General features: G+C 50.3%; 2 protein-coding genes across 4 annotated transcripts in view; one reads left to right on the forward strand and one right to left on the reverse strand.

Moving 5' to 3' along the window:
- Mrm3 (mitochondrial rRNA methyltransferase 3) overlaps positions 1-12,626 on the forward strand; it is a 29,545-nt gene extending 16,919 nt beyond the window's left edge. For 2 of the 3 annotated variants that reach the window (XM_087572947.1, XM_087572950.1), the window contains one exon: positions 12,404-12,626. In XM_087572947.1, coding sequence (XP_087429073.1) covers positions 12,404-12,410 — 7 coding nt within the window. In that variant the 3' untranslated portion in view covers positions 12,411-12,626. Of the gene's footprint in view, positions 1-8,504; positions 8,577-12,403 lie in introns of all 3 variants that reach the window. The other variant, XM_087572946.1, reaches the window with a different exon arrangement.
- The window catches only part of Nxn (nucleoredoxin), a 141,379-nt gene that overhangs the window by 3,534 nt on the left and 118,164 nt on the right, over positions 1-19,681 (reverse strand). The window contains 6 exon segments of the mRNA NM_001399571.1: positions 674-798; positions 2,228-2,407; positions 10,790-10,896; positions 12,594-12,694; positions 13,112-13,245; positions 16,492-16,609. Coding sequence (NP_001386500.1) covers positions 674-798; positions 2,228-2,407; positions 10,790-10,896; positions 12,594-12,694; positions 13,112-13,245; positions 16,492-16,609 — 765 coding nt within the window.

Below are 19,681 nucleotides of genomic sequence, written 5' to 3' on the forward strand. Positions count from 1 at the left end.
TGAGCATGTGCAGAGGGAGCCAGGAGAGCGCCTGCGCTGCTGATCTCGGCCATCTTGCAGAACGCAGGTGCCTGTAGGATGCAGGCTCCCAAGCTTTCTGGGGGGTCAGGCGCCTGCACAAGGCATCTCTACTCTAAGGACCTGGAGGATGTCCCCTACTCAGTCTGGCACAGTGAGGGTCTTCAAGAACTAGGCCTTGGGCTCAACAGCTGGGGAACAGCCGCAACTTCCAACCTCCCCAAGCGTCTTCAGCTGTGTTTTAAGTCAGGATGGCTAAGCCTGTGTTGCAGGCTGGTACAGTGGGACTAGATGGGCGGATACTTTGCAAAGCACTGGGGGCTGGTTCTGATCCAGCACCACAGATAGGAGTGAGGGTGGCTGACTGATGTCTGCCGCTGCTCTCCCAGCAGTGCACGGGGAACAGACCCAGGAGGGTTTCCTAATGTTCTGAGGGCTGCTGAGTGAGAAGGAAGGGCGGGGGTTGGGGGATACAGCAGGGATAGGAAGCGGTGTCTGATGACTAAGGACACACCTTTTCCTCTTACATCTCTGTGTGGTACAATCAGCTCAGACCCAGAGGTCCCTTCAGACCTCCAGAAGCCAAGATCACTCATGTCCTGAAAGTCCCTACTGCCAGTCTGGCCAGGACACCAGGCCCGTCCTCTGCACTCACCTCCCCGGCCACAAAGAACAACAGCGGCGCCTCCTCTTCTTTGGCTTTGTACTTGGCGATGATCTTCTCAGCTATTGGCTGGATCAGCTGTTTGGCTGCCTCAGACTCTCCATCGTCCTCAGAGTCTGTGGCGGGGAAGAGAAAAGGACAAGCAACTTTAAATTGTCAAATAGTAGTGAGCGGGGATGGACCTGAGTGATGGGCCTGAGGCACACTGGGCTCGCTAGACACAGAGGCTCAGTGAGCAGCTCGAACCCTACCCACCAGCACACAGACCCTGTCACGAAGTTCGTCACAAACGTATACGGGGAGCTGTGCTGCTCCCATGCCTACACCTGAGCCCTTAGGAGCATTCTCCCAGTAACAGAGCCAGAACCATGAATGCTGCGAGGAGCTGAGGACCCTGGTCCCCTCTGCAGTTCTGGTGGTGATGGGACACCACAGCTGCTACAAAGCCACCTGGCGGGCAGATCTGCAGGAAAACACAAGGAAGCTTAGGCTGCTGGAGCCTGTGGTCAAGAGTCAGCACGAGATCCTCAAGGGGTAAAGCACAGAGGGTATAGGAGTCTGTCCAGAAGTGCCATACTGCCCAAGAGGCTCATGGTGACAAACTCCGGGGACACCCCCATCTAATTAGCTTTGTGATGCTACCCAACTTGTTTTGTCTCTCTGGGACTTGGTTTCTACATTTCTGAAGAAGGACAAAAGGTTCCTAATTGTCCCCAAGTTCAGAGCTCTTTCCAAACCGACCCCAGGATGTTGTACAGGGGGCAGGACAGCCCCACAGGGAAAACTTTTCAAGGCTGCTTCTCCATGACAGGCCTTCTTATCCAAGACCAGATCAGTCTGCTTCTCAGTTCTGATGCTGAGGTCCCGAAACCAGACCCCAGAGAAGGCAGCAGGGTGCTGAGGGTGCTCCCCAGGCCCTCGGTGAAGTTGGTGGGGGTCGCTCTAACCATGAACCAAATAGAGCAGTTCAGCTGGAGGTGGCCAACAAAGTCTCAAGGTTCTTGGCCACAGGTTGCAAAAGCACCCTGAGTCAGGCCACAGTCTGCAGGGTTACTTTTCTGTCTTTCTACTTAGCCAAGAGGCATAGCTTCTGAGGGTGGAGGATGCAGGGTTCCACCGGTAGAGCCAGCCTGCTCTGGTGGGCCCCTGGAATTGTTCCTTAGAGCATAGGAAAGTAGCAGCAGGCCTGGGTGAGCCTTAGCCTGAGGGGGCCCCACCCCCTACAGCTGCTGTGCAAGCAGCGCCCTCCCATCTCCCTTCCCAACAAAGGTTCTGTTCATGGGGGGCTGAGGGCATCTTCCTGCATGACCTGTTGCCCAGCTGGCAGCAGAAGCAGCACACAGGGATGGCAGGAGCTGCTCCAGGTCATTGCCTGCCTGCAGGGGGATGAATAAATCATTGGGGTCAAAAGCAAGGCTGCTGGGGAGACAAAGACCCCAGATCAACACTGTTAATGATGGAAAGGGGCTGGGGGCAGGGAATACTATCTGCCTCCCACGAGAGGTCCATTCTGACCTGTCTTCCACTTCCCCCTCAGCTCCATACCTACAAAAAGGACGAGGCAGGGACCCTCATTGAGCTGCACAGCGTTGGAGTCAGAGAGCTCCAGCACGGGCTTCGGGTGCCATGGGAACTCCCTGCAGTCCTCGTCATTGAGCACCTCCACCCGGCCCTGCCGAGTGATCACTTCCCCCTGCGGGTCCAGCACGATGAGCGTGGGGATGCCTGCAAGAGAGACACAACACTTAGCTGGCCGTTGTCCTGAGACAGGGTAGAGCCGGTCTTCCAAATCAGGGGCATTCACATTCTCACAGTAAGGATCCAGGGCAGGTCTGGTCTGGAAGCCCTGGGCTAAAACTAAACCCAGTTGCTGATTAGATGCAGAACCACTCTGGGTCTGTGTAGAGTCACCCCACAGAAAGCGGAGGGAGTCTGGGCCTTGGAGTTCTCTGGGGTGATACTGTGAAGGAGCTGGAGCCCACATCTATCCAGCTCCATCATCAGCAACTGAGTGACAGAACACAGAAACCAATGCTCAGTTAATGTGCACAAGGCTTGGGGTCAATCCTGGTGTGCACACGCATCTGCGTGCAGCACATGCACTCTAAGTACAAATCCCCATGTGAACACAGGGGAGGGGTTGGAGGGTAGGGCCTTTACAGTGGGCTTGCCACCTCCTTGTTCTCTGCACCCCACTCCCTACTGCTTCTCTTCCGGCCAGAGCTGCCACTCACAGAGTCAGCCTCTGCCCTGACCTTTGGGGACACTTGTCTCTCCGCTGGTAGCTGGTCCCCTCCCCAGTAGAGCTCTCTGGGTACCCCCCCTTGGGAGCAGACCAAAGCCTGGATTTTATAGGAAAGCCAGAGAAATTTAATATTTATATGTTCTGAAGTATTTGGTCAGTAATTTGTTCCACTGACATTTTACATCTCCATAGGGGGTACAGTGAGGTACCAGAGGTATGACCCTGGTGCTTTGTAACCTGCTGTGGCGGTGGGCCCAGTGGGCACACAGTGGTGGGCCTTTCTTCAAAAGGAATAAATGATTCCATTTTGTTCACATCTATTAGAAGTAGCTGGATGGGTGTGTCAGAGGATAGGTGAAAAGAACCCAGATCCCTGGCCCCGACTCCCATGGACTTTTAAGATGTGCTCAGTTTTAAACAGGAGACCTGGGAAGTTGTTCTGTTGACTGCCTCTCCCCCCGGAGGCCTGAACCCATATTGGCTGTGTCACCACACACAGGCCTTATGTCAGCAGCCCAAAGGAAGCCTCAGGCTAGAGGCTACACGGGGCAGCCTGGGACACAGAGACTGCACTGCCACGTCCCCATCTCTAGAAAGCGTTGGCACAGTCCTTTAATCTGAACCAGTGCTTCTGAAACTGGGCAATTCTGAGCACTGGGCAAACTGAGCCTGCCCACTGCTGTGAATATACACAGTTTTTAGCCTGGATTAAATGGGGATGCAGGAAGGACTGACAGACACAGAGCTCAGGGAAGTGACTTCATGTCGGTCAGCCAGGGAGTCTAGTTCTTCTGTTTTTCCACTGAATCACCATGAGGGGATTTGACGTTCCCTTGAGTCCTGTGGGGACCAGGACAGGACAGTAAGCACTCAAGATGGCTGCCAGGGAGTCCACTGAAGACTCCACAGAGGCACAGATCCTCTGCCTGGGCTCTTTCCACTCCGTCCCCTCAGCTATGAAAAACTAAAAGGTCTTCCTCTCCTGGTTTCAGTGCTTTGAGCACCAGAGCTCATGTCTAGGAACCCAAGGCCATAAGGCCCACAGGGATAGGGCAGTGTCAGGAGTGGGACTTCAGTGCATGAAACACACACAATCAGACCTGGAACTGAAGAGTATCTATGCTCCCCGGGTCCACCGTTCCCTTCAGGAGACCTTGGATTTACCCTTAGAACCCTCGAAGGGTACTGAATCAGAGGGTGGCAAAAAGGGGAGCTTGCCTCTGCACCGTCTGCTCTGCCAGGCACAGCACAGTGGCCACCTGTGAGGTGTGAGGACCACCAGACCAGCCAGTCACAACTGGATAGGAACACTGGGCTGTCTGTTGCAAGGGCTGTGGCTCTGTCTCCAGGATAGTACCTTTGCCAAGGACTCTCTGGGCACCTGGCTGGGGCCAGGAACATCCCAGAACCAGTTTGTCAAGCTTTTTTCCTCTCTCTGCTTCCCTCCCCAGAGTGGTGGCAGAGAAGGCTGAAGGTGTCATTACCCTATTCTCCTCCCCAGTATGCAGTCCCTGAAGCAGGCTTTCCAAAGTCAATACTTCAGAGAAAACAGGGTGAAGCCTCGGGAAACGTCAAGGGAACAGCAAATGTCTCACCAATGCAGTCATGCATACCTTCCACACCAGCGAGGGGCGTCTTGCAGGAACAACAAAGGCAGCTTATCTCTGCCCAGCCAGACTTCTTTCCCAGCAGAGCCAGCTGGGACGGTTGGGGGAAAGGGGAAGGGGGAAAGGTGTGGATTCCGAGTTTTAAGGAAGATCCTGCAGGCCCTAACTTCTGCCAAGTGGGGATGTCAGATTCTATCGTTCTCAATAATGGGTGGAAGAAGGAGATGCAAATGTAAAATGTTTTAGCAGAGGACTGGGGATACTGTCCGTGTGAAAGGAAAATGCTATAAATTACTCATGTTTGGAAAAGTCCTTCCTGAGAAGGCAGAGGCACAGAAGGTGGAAGCCGTGCAGCAGAGACCTCAGCCAGGCGAAGAATGTCAGCTAAGGGACGGGGGATATGAGGAGAGCCCCACAAATGGTAATGTGTGCCAAGTAAGAGGTCAGCCCTCGCTCTACGCCCGTCTTCCCAAGCTTACACACACGCCCCCATTCCCAAAGAAGACAGCCTGCATCTTCAGCTTTAGGGAGCTAGAGTATCTGTCAGTTCCAGAGTCCCCTCCCCTATCTCCTCCAAAGCACAGAGAAAGGATGGGGTTTGAAAAGCCCGTGCCAAACAAACCCCTTCCCTCGGGATGACACCTACTAGTGGTTTAGAACAACCTGGAAAAAAAAAAAAATAGAGCCCGCCCTGCAGTTTAGGGAACAGTTTGGGGATAGGAGGGTAGGTGTGGGACAAAGAAGCTGAACTGGTCCAGGCACTTGAGGAAGAAAGGAGCCAGGAGGAGTAGCACCCAGCTAGCTGTTTGCACCCAGATGGCAGCATCCTCAGGGGCGCCCAGTCCCCAAAGACCAATGGGAGGCGGGAAGGGAAACTGAAGGAGGACATCGTGGGACAGGAAGTGCAAGCCAAGGTGCACTGCAGGGCATAATTCTGTGAGATGTGGCAATGGTCACCAGGGAGGGCGCAGCCTATTGGGAAGGGCTGTGTGTAGTGCTCAGAGGGAAGCCCGGCTGGCACAGTGCTACATTACAGCTCTGTGTAAGCATGTGGACAGTGGCCAAAGGGGACCAGAAAAGTGGGAACAGTTGTAGAGGAGGATAGGAATACATTTGAAACGAGATATGGAGAAGTTGGAATTTTAAGCGATGTAATATGTGGATTAACATAAGATGAAAATCAGAACCCAAGGGCACCAGGGCTGGGTGGGGATGACAAACGCAAGCCAATGCCTTGGGGAAACCAAACAGCCAGCTCTGCTCACCGGCTCACCCTCCTCCTGTGGCGCCCTCCCCGAAAGCCTTCCTTTGCTCAGAGGAAGGATGGGAGCAGCCGACTTAGGTGGCAAAACTCAGAAAAACTCAACCGAGGTCAGACAGAGGGGTCTGGACCAACTCAGACTTGGCCCGAAGACTCAATAGCTACCCAGTCTGCACCAAGATATCGATCCACGGCCATGTTTTTCTTATAGACCCAGAAACCAACTGTCAATCAAGAGTGGAGCAGATCTGATGGCACAGTTAACTGTCCATCAAGAGGGGCAGATGTGTCAGGCGGTTAAGCAACGGAGCACTTCCCAGGCCTGGGAATAGTGAACTAGACATGAGTGTTAGTGGGGATACATTTCAAACCAGCGTGTAAGGGAAAAACTCAGGAGGGAAAATTACATTATGACAGCATTTAAAGTATGCTTCTAAAAGACAAACCAAGGAAAGGATACATTATTCATGGGTTCATATACATGCAGGGAAATACAGAAGCGGCTTATGAAGTTACGCAGTAAATGTATGGTGGCGATTCCCCTGGGAGAAGGAAGGCAGAGAGTGAAGGGCCTTTTGTTTGTCTGCTTCCATTACTCTTCTTTCCTTCCTTCCTTCCTTCCTTCCTTCCTTCCTTCCTTCCTTCCTTCCTTCCTTCCCTCCTTCCTTCCTTCCTTCCTTCCTTCTTTCCTTTTGGAAGTTGGGTGTGCCTAGGAGTGTTCACAGGATCTGGTTTCTGTTTTAAATATCTGAACAACAAAAAAAATCTTCCCGGTGTAACTGCATGGGTATTTGTTATGTTATTTTCTGTTTTTTTTCTCCCTGTAATTTTCCCCCTTCTTTTTACGTGCTCACAATTAAGTGCAACAAACAGAATAGAGCAGCAAGGCCACTCAAGGCCACTCAGTGGATTCCCAGGCTTCGCTGGCTGCCCTCCGCCATCAGACAGGCAGCTCTACACAGAGGCGCCAGCACTTTGAATGCAGAGGTTTGTCTGCGGAATAAAACGCCCGGCTACTTGCTCTCTGCTGACTGAAAAGACACACGCTCTGAAAGTGTCATTTTTATCTTTACAGAGTGCCTCAGGTCCGTTTTCTGAAGGAAGTTAAGGAAGTGGGCAAATGAAGAAGCAGAGAGGGGAGGGAGGGTGAGGGAGGAGGGATGTAGGGAATGCAGGGCAGAAGAAACAGTGAAACATAGATTGAGCAAGAGGAAAAGGAAACAGAAATCTCTGTGTTGGGGACAGCAAGACTCTACACTACAGCTGCCCAGCCAGAGCCACCTTCTACCCTCCCACAGGCTGGGGAAGAAGAGAGGAAGGACAAAGAGCGTGGGTCCCTCGCTCAAGATAGAAGGGCCCCTAAGCCTCCTTGCAAAAGAACAGGGTGTTCTCCAATACTCTCTAGCAGCCCGGGGTTACTTAGACAATGGCTAATGAGATTTGCCTTTTGCCAAGTGTGTCTAAATGGTTCCCTTAGAAAGGCATTTTAAACAGCTTACAGGGCCGCAAATTCCCCAGTCTGCACGAAGCACTGATAGGAGGAAGGGCTTGCAGGGAAGCAGGCTTTTCAGGGAGACAAAGGAGATGGAGGGAAGCCAAATGCCAAATCCTCGGCAAGCCAGGGTGGCCCTATGACGACTACAGTTTCACATAACCCCAGGGCGCAGTCCCGGGCCCCTAACAGGAGCCAGTGACCAGGCCCCTGGCAGCTGCCAGACTTTGGTCCCCCTAGCTTAGGGCAAATTTGTCCTTAAGACCTGCTACCCTGTGACGGGTGACTCACTCCCTATGAGCCCTCATATAACTGTCAGCATTTGGTAAGGCCACTTTGGAGGGAGAAACAGGCACAAGGGCACTCTGGGCCTAGATCCCAGATACTCAGAGAATGCATTCTCTTTGCATTATATGTCCTCACTCAGGGAGGGCCAGGTGACTGTCAGATCATATCTCTCTCTCTCTCTCTCTCTCTCTCTCTCTCTCTCTCTCTCTCTCTCTCTCTCTCTCTCTCTCGGTCCAACGGCCAGGTAGAGGCAGCTCAGCCTGGATATAGATATAGGCCAGGAAATGGTCCTAGAACTTCTCTGTAAAACCACTCCATCGCCTTGCACAGCATAGTAGCCTGTGCCTGTAACTCTAGCACCTGGGAGGCAGGAGCGAGCGGAATGTTACAGCAAGTTTAAGGCCAGCCTGGTCTACAAAGCCAGTTCCAGGCCAGCCAATGTTTCAAAATTTAAAAAGCATTGTGCTCTGTGTTTATCGTCTCAGGACTGGGAAGGTCAAGAGGCTGAGGTTAGAGAAGATTTAGGCCAGCCTGAGTTATAAGGTGAATTTCAGTCTAGCCTGGGCTGCAGAGTGAGACCTTGTCTCAGGAGAAAACAACCAAGGGACTGGAGAGAGATGGGTCAGCAATTAAAAGCACTGTCTGTAACTACTGAGGACCCGGACTTGATTTCCAACACCCACATGGTAACTCACAACTAGAGTATAAGGCACCGTCTTCTGGCCTCTGAAGGTGCCAAGCACATATGTCATACATGGACACACATATAGGCAAAATACACACATACACACAATAACAATAAGACTTTAATAATACTGTGAGTTACTACCTGCTTGAGAGCTCAGTTTCTGTGTGGTGCTGTGACTTCCTATGGATAAATCCCTATAACTCGGTTTTCTTCTTTTCTAATTTCCTGTTATGTTTTTAAGGATGTATATATGCATACTCACTGCTGTGTATGAGAAACAGGAAATCTCAAAAACTCAGACGGCTAAAGGCAGGTAAGGTTGTCTTCAGCATCAACCTGACTGGGCGAGGAGTCACCTAGGAGATGCAGAGCGCAGCTCTCCATGGGTCTGGAAGGGCATCTCTACAGAGGCCCAACTCAGGGCAAAGACTCACTCTGAATGTGGATGGACCATTCCATGGGCTATGGCCAGGACAGAATAAAGTGGAAGAAGGGCAGAAGTCTGCAGACCACCCCCCACCCCCCTCCCCCTGCCTCCTGAGCCATCAAGCTGAGACCTGAAGGACTCTGAAGCTGTGGCCCATGGTAAATCCTTCCTCCCTCAAGCTGTCTCTGCTAGGAACAGCATCGCAGTGATGAAACATTGCCTAACACAGGTAAAGAGGGAAAACCCACTGTCATCGGAAGAGGCTGGCACTGACAAAGTATAAAAAGGAGAGCCCTGGCTCTCAACCAGCCTACCAGTGTGTCTTGCCTGTGGTAGCTTGAAAGGCCTTTAGTCACCAACTCGGGAGCCTGGGGCACAGCCTTGAAGACTGTGATGCTGGAGGAAACCTCTTGTCCACTGAACAAAGAGACAGTCACGTCTCCTTGAAGTAGAACACTAAGTCACTTTCAGAGCAAGGAAACTTAATCCCACAGGTGGGAAAGTCAGAGCACAACCCCACGTATTTCCGTTTGTTTTTGTAGGGCAGGGATGGAGCTTAAGCAAGCACCTACCCTCCAGTTTAACTCTGGAACTGCCAGTCAAGTACTTTCCCAAGAAAGAGCCCATTTGGCTAGACGCAGGTGTGTGTGTGTGTGTGTGTGTGTGTGTGTGTGTGTGTGTGTGTGTGTGTATGTGTGTGTGTGCGTGTGCGCCCATCTGACAAAGGGAGCATCTAGCATGTTTCTGTGATATTCTTTATTTCTGAACATCATTGCCATGCAATTCTGGTGGTCGACTCTTGTGGAAATGTCCTCAACTGAAAGGTAGTAGGACTGCAACACATGCACATGCACACAAACACACGTGGATGAAGCATTTCATCTATATCATTTCTTAGCAATTTTCTGTCAGAGGTTCAACATGCGCGATTTGCAGAGGAGGAACCGAGGCTCAAGCACTCCAGGTGATAGGACCAAAGGCGATCCTTTAGTCTGTATGACAGTGAAACCTTGGAAGGTTCTGGTCTAGGGATTTGGAAGCACATGCTCTACAGGCCGTCCATGTCAGAGGCCACTGAAAGGGGAGGAGAAGTAGCTGTCTTACCAGAGCAAGTACTTAAAAACAACGAGCCCACCCCAAACCTCCAACACGACCACTGTAATGAGGTGTAAGTCACGTCACAAGTCATAAAATTCACCCCAAGAGCCAGGCAATGATGGTTCATCCCTTTAATCCCAGCACTTGGGAGGCAGAGGCAGGTGGATCTCTGTGACTTCAGGGCTGGCCTGGTCTACAGAGTGAGATCCAGGACAGCCAGGCCACACAGTGAAACCCTGTCTCAAAAAACAACCAAATAAATCACCCCAAATCATTTTTAAAAGATTTATTTTTACTTTACTTTTAAAAGTGTTTATGTGTGTGCTTGTGTACTTGTGTGTGTGTGTACATGTGTGTGTGTGCACATGCGCGTGCATGCGTGTACACACAAGGAAACTAGAAGAGACCATGAGATCTCTTGCACTTACAGGTCATATGAGCCCCCTGGCATGCATTCTGGAAAACAAACCAGGTCCTATGCAAGAGCAGTCAGAGATCTTAAACATTGAGCCATTTCTCTAGTCCCCAGGCCCCAAATTAGAAAAAAAAATTGGTTTTTGTTTTGATTTTTTGAGACAGGGTTTCTCTGTGTAGCCCTGGCTATTTCAGAACTCACTCTGTAGATTACATGTCTTGAACTCAGAGAGATCTATGTGCCTCTGTCTCCTGAGTGTTGGGACTAAAGGCATGCACCATGACTGCCTGGCCCAAGTAATTTTTAAAAAATGTCAGGACCATGAACACCCACAAAAGTAAAGTCTAGTTGTTTGTCTGTTTGGTGGCTTTGGTCCTTCTGAAACGGTCTCCCCGTACAGCTCAGACTGGCATGGAACCGGCACATCCCTGCCTCTGCCTCCCAGGTGCTAGACATACAGACATGCACCACTATGCCTTGTTTTAAAGATGTTCTCTCTCTTCCTAAAAGGAGGCCAGGGGCATGGAAAGCCCAAGTGGGCAGGTTTCCATCCAGGCCACACAGAGTCCAGGTCTGGGATGCCTACCTTGGATCCCATACAGTCGGTTGAGACGAGACCGCCGGGCCTCATCAGTGTAGGGGACAGCGAGCCACGGCATCTCACTAAAGTACTGTTTGAAAGACTCCTCTGACCTGCAGAAAGATGCGGAGAAAATGTCTTTATCCTGTGTGCATCACCCCTTGGTGCTTCCCGCTATTACCAAGTTGTACAGGCTCCCATGGGGTTGGGGTTCCTAAACTCAGGTCCTCGACTAGCTCTTCAGGCCCCAGGCTACGGGTGTTTGCTAATCTACCCATTCTGCTGCTCATCAAGAAGCAAATGGCTCCCATCCACCCAGTGGATCCCAAGCTAAGATGGCAGCCAGGCCATGCCTCCTACCAATTTTACATGCCCAACATATCACCAGCGTGGACACATGAGATTTTTTTTTTAAAAGATTTGATTCGATTTGTGTTCACCTGCTTGTGTTTCTGTGCAGGGGGGAGGGGAGAAAAAGCCAGAAAGAGCCATTGGACCCGCTGTGGCTGGACTTCTGTGACTTAGTGTTCGTGAGCTGCTCCCGAGATGTACAGGGGCTGGAGTTGGAACCCTGGTCCTCTGACGGAGCTAAGTGCTCTCAACCACAGAGCTATCCCTCCAGCCCCAACAGGTCCGACCTTTACAGCAGGCCTGGACACACGTCACTTGTGTTCCCTGTGTATGTGTGGTGTGTAAAGAACTGCGCAGTTGGCACCACGCCTCCACCTATGACTGTACACAGGGAAAGTGAGCAGGCTTTAGTTACAGAGAGCACGTTAGGGCTAAGCTATGGGGATGTACAGTGACCAGGGAGGGCACAAAGGAACCTTCTGGTGATGGAAATGTTCTGTATCTTGATTGTATGACAATAATGACATGGTAAACACGTGGGACAGAGTTTTTTGGATGAAAAAAACAAAACATGCAATTTCCTATATAGAAATTGTGTTTCAGTAAAGGTGATACTGTTTCCAACAAAGCTTTAAATGTCTTCAGGCTGGTCTCTGGTCCCTTGCACTGAGACAGGGAATTGAGGGGTGGGACCATGAGCCAATAGATAGCACAGGAAGTACAATATCAAAGCTACAGTGTGGCATCTTGAGAGGCTTCTGTGTCCAGGGCCTAGGGAGACAGAAGCTCCTGCTCTCTCAGTCTGGATCTTGGCTGGGGTTCTAAGCTGAAGACTGCTGAGAGTGATGACGGAATGAGGAGGGAGAAGCAAAGACACCCCGAGTCTAGAGGGACAGGGCCCTGAGAGGAAAACTACACTCGCCTGTGTGATTTCTTTTTTTTTTTTTCGGAGCTGGGGGCTTGTGTGATTTCTTTTTTTTTTTTCTTTCTTTTTTTTTTTTTTTTTTGGTTCTTTTTTTCGGAGCTGGGGACCGAACCCAGGGCCTTGTGCTTCCTAGGTAAGCGCTCTACCACTGAGCTAAATCCCCAGCCCCGCTTGTGTGATTTCTTATCCACGTGCAATGGTGTAGTCCTAGACAAAGTGCATGACCAGATTCATGCAAAACACAGTCACATGGTGCCAGGCTCTGGCTCCCCTCCGTCCTCCACCCTGTATTTCCCCTTCACAATCTAGAAAACTGAACCAAAAATGCATCTTGATTTCCACAGATCCTGAAGTGCACTGAGAAAGGCCTCTGTGTTTGCAGCAAGGTTTACCTCAGCTAACATCCCAGAGCTGTCTCCCACAAGCCCTACTCCCTGGCCCACACTGAGGAAGACATAGGAGGCAAAAGACACACGTGTAGGACGTTACTGGAAAAGTAGTGTGGTGTGCTTCAAGGTGACGCTGACACTGTACCTGTCTGCACTAACAAAGATGATCTCAAACTTCTGGCCTGCCTCCTTGATCTTCCGGTAGGATTCCACCAGCACTCTGGTAAGGCTTCGGCAGGGTGGACACTGAAAGACAAGAGCCTGCTCTACCTCCAGCCATTGCCACTGGAGGCCAGGTGAGAAGAACTGGGTAGGTAAGACTAGGACAGCAAAACCCAATTTATGCAATTTATAAGCATTCGTGAGTCTTCATGGTAATCAGTGTGCACAGCCGAGGCCCAGCCTAGGCTACATGTAGTAGGCGGCAGGGAGATCCTTCCCTTTCGGAGCCGGAGAAATCCTGTCAGGATGGATGGCTGAAGAGACGATGTATTCTTGTTGCCATCACTGACAGCATGAGCATTTACTGTCATCAGTGAGCAAGGAAAGGCAAGGCCAGGGAACTTCCACCACAGCCTCCTAGCCCAGAAGTCAAGTCCTCTAGCCACAGTGGTGACACTGTTGTTCCCTTCAGTCTAATCCAAGGAGAGGCCAAACACTTACCCAGTGTGCAGAGAAATAGACTCCCACGTGAGACCCCTCAAGGCTGCTGCTTTCCAGAGACTGCCCGTTGTTTCTAAGCAAGGGCCCAGCGATAACTTCCCGGAAGGGTTTAGGTCCCCAAGGGAATTCCAGACCTGAAATAGACAGGCCACAGAGGGTCTGAACAGCATGGCACTTTATGACGGCCTGGGACCTGGGAGTCTCCAGAAATCTAGGCACAATTTTGTCACCATACAGAATTTATTAGCCCAGCCACAGGATCTGCAGTCAACACAGAAACAAAAGAACTCAGGCTATGGAGGTGGTCCCTTCTGTGGGTAGGTGTCTAGAGCCAGGCCCCTGGGATGTGTAAAGGAAGGAGAGAAAAGATTCTGAAGGAGTATCCTCTGATCACCAAACATATGCTGAGGCACACACACACACACACACACACACACACATACACACACACACACAAACACAGCAAGTTTTTAGAAAATATAACTTAAAAGCTGGGTGGTGGTGGCTCACACCTTTAATCCCAGCACTTAGGAGGCAGAGATCTCTGTTAGTTTGAGGGCAGCCTAGTCTACAGAGTAAGTTCCAGGACAGCTAGGGCTATACAAAGAGAAACACTGTCTTGAAAGAGCAAAAAGACCAAACCAAACCAAACAAACAAACAAAAACAAAACAACCCCCCCCAAAACCCCCAGAAACAGAAACAGAAACAAAAAGAAAATGTAAAAGAAAAATTCATCTGTGGCACAGATAGCCTCATACCACCAAGGCAGTGGTTCCTAGGCAGTGCCCAGGGGATGAGAAGGCCTCTCTCCAGATGCAGAAGCAAGAATAGAGAGGAGACGGGCCAGAGCAGACCACCTTGGTAACTGGCAGATGCGGCTCTACCTGTGTTGGACATTACTTCACACAGATAGCAATCCAGTCTCATCCTGCCAGTCCACAGTTCCCAGCCATGAATGCATGTTAGAACCCACTGTGGGATTTTTCAAGTGGGATGCTGCTGGGCCACACCCCTAGAGATTCAAAAGCAACAGGTCAGGGCTGGGGCCTAGGGAGTCAAGGGAGGCTAAAGTATAATAAAATGAAAATCCACAAAACCCAGATGGTCACATTTTGATGACCTCGGACTCCCAGCAGGAAGGGGAACTAACTTGTTCCCAGATCGACACACTGTTTTCTCACAGGGTGGTCCATGGCCCACTGCCTCAAACTCGCCTGAGGGGCCAGCGATGAGTTAAAAATGCAGGTGGCCAAGCCCACCGGGAAACCAGAGGATACAGAACTCTGGAGACCGGTCACTAGGCTGGCCATGTTAACGATCTTGGGAGTGGGTGGGGTGTGAGTTCGCCATGTCCTGATTTTTATAAAGGGTAATCCTTCTAATAGGAAGTCTCAATCTCTGTCTCATCTGTTTCTAGTTGGTTTGTTTCCCTCTCTCCGAGGTCTCACTCACTATGTATCTCTGACTAACCTGGGGCTCAGTAAGTAGACCAGGCTGGCCTCAGTTTATACAGCGCCTGCCTCTGCCTCCCAAGTGCTGTGTACCACCATACTGGCCGAACCCAGGGCCTTGCGCTTGCCAAGCGCTCTACCACTGAGCTAAATCCCCAACCCCTCCTTTTTTTTTTTTTAATAGTATTTACCATGTTTTGTTTTTTGATGATTTTTTTTAAAGATTTATTATATATAAGTATACTGTCACTGTCTTCAGACACACCAGAAGAGGGCATCAGATCTCATTACAGATGGTTGTGAGCCACCATGTGGTTGCTGGGATTTGAACTCGGGACCTCTGGAAGAGCAGTCGGTGCTCTTAACCACCGAGCCATCTCGCCAGCCCGCCTTCCATTTTTTGAGTGTAGCTCATGTTGGCTTTGAACTCAGAACCTTCTTAGCCTCCAGAACGTTGGGGTCTCAGGTATGTACAACCACATCCAACTCTGAGTGTGTGTGTGTGTGTGTGTGTGTGTGTGTGTGTGTGTGTGTGTGTCTGTCTGTGTCTGTGTCTGTGTCAGTGTCTGCGTGTGTGTGTGTGTCTGTGATCAGGTATGAATCCTCCAGTTGGCTCAGTAAGCAAGGGGGCCAGGGAAAACCCTGTAACTCTATTTCTCTGGTGCAAGAGGGAAGGTGGTCTGGGGAGGCTTCCCAGTATGCAGCCATCAGCCACCAGGTCAGCATGAGCAAGGCCATCAGGAACTGGGACGTAAACTGCACCAGACAAGTCAGAGCACTGCCTGGCAAATTCAAACTTTTTTGACAGTCATGAAATTATAGATTTCAGGACTCAGCACTTGAGAGGCTGAGGGAGGAAAAGGCCCAGATTGGAGCAGCCTGGGCTATGTAGCAAGTTTCAAGGTAGCCTGGGCAAATAGTAAAATCTTGACTCAAAAGAAAAATAAATAAATAAAAGCAAAAGGTTTCAGGTTTGGGGATTGAGGATGTTCAGGCGGTGAAACTTGAAACTTTGAAGTCTTCCTGTTCCCACACCAATGGAGGATGGGGTCTAGTCCTCTGCCTCAGGACCACGAGGAGGGATTCAGTTCCAACCTACCAGACCACAACTCTTAACTGTAAATGCACATGAGAACTCACTGGGGGAGCCAGCGAGATCGCCAAGCAGGCAAAGGTGCCCGCTGCACATCCAGGAACGCTTTGGATAAAGGATTTTATTTTTCCTTTACTTCTCTCTATTGTGTTCATGGTGGCCAGAGGACAGCTGGAAGGAGTTGTCATCTCCTTCCACCATGTTGGTTCTAAAAAGTCAGGTTGTCAGGCACGGCAGCAGGTGCCCCTGGGCTCTCAGCCCTCTCCTCTGTGTATACTTTTTGTTTCTATTGCTGCAGGGTCTCATTGTGTATCCCTGGCTAGTCTGGAACTCACTATGTAGACCAGGCTGGTCTTGAACTCAAAGAAATCCACCTGCCTCTGTCCTCTGAGTATAGGGATTAAAGGTACATACCACCACACTCAGATCCTCTATACTTTTAAAGATAATCACACACACACACACACACACACACATACACACACACACACACACACACACACACACACACACACACACACACAGAGCAGACCCTTATTGTTCAGGCAGCTTCTGCTGCTGAACTAACACTAGAGTTGGTATCTTGGTTCTTGCTGCTTCCCAACAGCCTCTGCAGCCCTCAGAGCCGAACATTCCTTCCCAAATCCCATCTGCTTTGGCCCAAGAATTAATGGCCCCTGGAGAGACATTCTGAGCCTTTAAAACTCTTAACCATGACCTGGAGAATACAGTAATTTTATCAAGACAATATTCTCCAGCCACGTAAAGCTGCTTACAGTACTTCATTAGTACTGAGGTTCAGGAGGGGAGGGAGTCAGGCGCACCCAAGCCTCACCTTCTGGGTCATCTCGGATCACCAGGAGCCCGTTCCTGCACACGACCTTCCCAGTAGTGGCATCTAGGAATATTAGCGATGGAATGTTGGAGACTCGGTATTTGTTCCAAAGTTTAAGCTGCAAAAGGAAAGTACGATGAGGCGGTTAAACCCAAACCAAACCAATCGCAGAGCTCTTCCGCGTCCCCAGGCCCAGGAAGAGATGGAACAATTCGGGAATGACTCACTCAGATCAGAGCTGCCCAGCAATAGGGTTCATTACAACCCCACGTGCCTCTGCGGCACTGTAGTGTGTAGGGGACCCTGAGTCCTAGAAAGGTTCATGTTGTGACAGGGGTGGATGGTAGAGGGACATTTAGTCTCTTGCCAGTCCCCAGGGGACAACCTGAAAATTCCGATAAAGACCTGACATCTTTAGAGTGCAATGAGACCTTAGCCAGCTGGCCTGGGAAGGGAGAGAAGTACTTCTTCTGCCCAGCAGCAGGCCACAGGCCGCAGCCAGCAGCCAAGGAGGAGGGAGAGGCTTTCCAACAAGAACAAGTATTAAATGTGCCCCTCTCCACACTTGTCCGGGCCTGTGATGGGAACAGCATCTTTGCTATGCACGTGTGCCGTTTATCTTGCTGAACACAGGCAACAAACCTGCCCCAGCCCTCAGCCCTCACCGCCACTTCAAACAGCCTCCAGGCTTCTGGCAGTGTTGAGGCTGGCAGTGCAAACTATTAGAGGCCCAGGGTCTAAGGAGGAAGCTGAGAACCTGGGAACATCACAGCCCTGGACAAGAAGCCAGATTTTCACAGGCTCTATTGCTCCCCCATGGCCACGGGCTGAACACCCATTTGGTGAGCCACTGGGTGCTCTGAAATGTAACCGCCAAGCCCTAGCACCAAAACCATGAAGGGAAATGTTGGGCTTGCTACACAGAAAGAAGAAGAAGATAGCTCCACAAGGGTGCAAGACTCCTTTCTGAGGCACCTGAGGGTCCAGGCCAGGGGCTTAGCCCCTGACCAAACGGGGCAACAAGCCTCAGGATGCAACCACACACAGTGGAGGGGAAGGATATGTGGATGGGGCTCTAATGGTATTTAGTTCAATTCTAGAATATCTGCCAAGAAACTTGAGGCTTCTCAGCCTATAGAGGCACATGGCTTGGCAGAAGGGATGTTGGATCCTGCTTCAGACTGGGTGGCCGTGCTCCATTGCTTACCAGCCCCACATTTCCGGTGGGTTCACAAAACAGCCTCTTAACAAGAGTGGCTGTGAGTGGCTGTGATGGGGCCATGGCTGATCATTCCACAGAAATCTGATCCTGGGCTCAGGATCAAGCATTCTTTTATTGTTATTGTTTTGAAACAAGGTCTCACCATGGAGGTTTTCTTAGCATTAGGTATGAAACTCAGGCTAGCCTTGAGTTCTGATCTTCCTGTACCAGTCCCAGCCTTTTTGTGTAGTCCTGACTATCCTGGAAATCGCTCTGTAGACCAGGCTGGCCTGGAACTCTGAGGTCCACCTACCTCCTCGGCCCCTTAAGTGCTGGGATTACCTTTGTGTGCCACCAGTGCCCGGCATATTGATGAGACACTCTTTAGAGGTTTGACAACAAACAAGCCCTCCGTGCCACTGGGATGGATAACCTAAATTTGCTGTGCCAGAGTCCATCCAGGTTACTTTAAGGGGGTGTCTGAGGTGCAGGGAGGTTTTTGCATTGAAAAGATGCTGGGCAATTAAGAGTACTTGCTTCACTACCCACAGAAACAAGCCAGTGTCCCCTTAAATGCCTGTAACCCTAGTTCCAGCAGGAACAGAAATAATAGGAAGGTAACTGAGGATTTCTGGTTCCCAGCCTGGCTGAGACTTCATCCCTGAGTGCAGAGAGAGAGACCCTGCTGCAAAGAAATAAATAAGCCACAGAAGAGGGCACGCAATACACTCTTCCCTGTGTGTGCACATATGTGCTTATGTTCTCTCTCTCTCTCTCTCTCTCTCTCTCTCTCTCTCTCTCTCTCTCTCTCCCCCTCCCTCCCCCTCCTCATCCTCTTCCCTCCCCTTCACCACAGGAAGGAAGGAAGGAAGGAAGGTAGGAAGGAAGGAAGGAAGAAGAAAACAATTTAGACAAGAAGATTAAGATCATTGAGTTGAATTTTTGTTGTTGTTTAAATGTAATTTTAGAGGGGGAAAAGTAGTCACTTGAAAACATTGGGAAACAATAAAATCACAAAAAATGCAAAGAGTAACCCAGGATCTGCTGCCTGGGAAGGCTGAAATCACGCTGTACCCCGGCCGGCAGCGAGAGCTCATTTCCATCTCCCTTGCCAATGCCACCGCTAATGTCAGTTTTTCCGATCTGACTGGGAAGACACACCTCACTCCCACTGCTCCCTCACCCTCACTGATGTTAGTGCGTGCACAGCTAATAGTACACTGTAAGCACACACACAGCTGACGACACGTTGGGTTTCCTTCAATGTGTTTTAGAACTTGCAAGCGCAGAGATTCACTATGCGGCTATAAACTGAGTGCCTACTATGTGCTTCGTCTAAACACAAGAGGCATGAGAAAAGAACAAGGCTGCCAGGCAGTGCTGGTGCACGCCTTTAATCCCAGGACTCAGGCGGCAGAGGACAGGCAGGCTAAACACAGAAACCCAGTCTAGGAAAACAACAACAGAAAAAACCAACCAACCAACAAGAAACAACAAGGCAGATGAATCTAGTGCTCTGGTAGAACTTCGGCTCTCATGGAAAGAAAGATGATAAATAAGAATAAAAATGGAGGGGCTGGAGAGACGGCTCAGTGGTTAAGAGCACTGACTGCTCTTCCAGAGGTCCTGAGTTCAAATCCCAGCAACCACATGGTGGCTCACAACCATCTGTAATGGGATCTGATGCCTGGTGTGTCTGAAGACAGTGACAATATATACATAAAATAAATAAATCTTTAAAAAAAAGAATAAAAATGGAAAATAATTTCAGACGTTTATAAAGAACTAGAAAGAATGCCTCACAGGGAAAAGGCAAAGTCATGCTTAGAAGAATGACCCACATTTTAATGGTAGGCAGCAGGGGACATCTCCATTCGTACACATACACATGTGCACAGCACACACCTATGAGGGATGACATGAGAACACAGACTTCGGTCATGCAATGAAGTAAGTCGCATGCACGGGGAAGGTCACCTGCAGCCCAAG

Source organism: Rattus norvegicus, chromosome 10 (assembly GCF_021556685.1).
Source record: "Rattus norvegicus strain SHRSP/BbbUtx chromosome 10, alternate assembly SHRSP_T2T, whole genome shotgun sequence".
NCBI classification, from domain to species: Eukaryota; Metazoa; Chordata; class Mammalia; order Rodentia; family Muridae; genus Rattus; species Rattus norvegicus.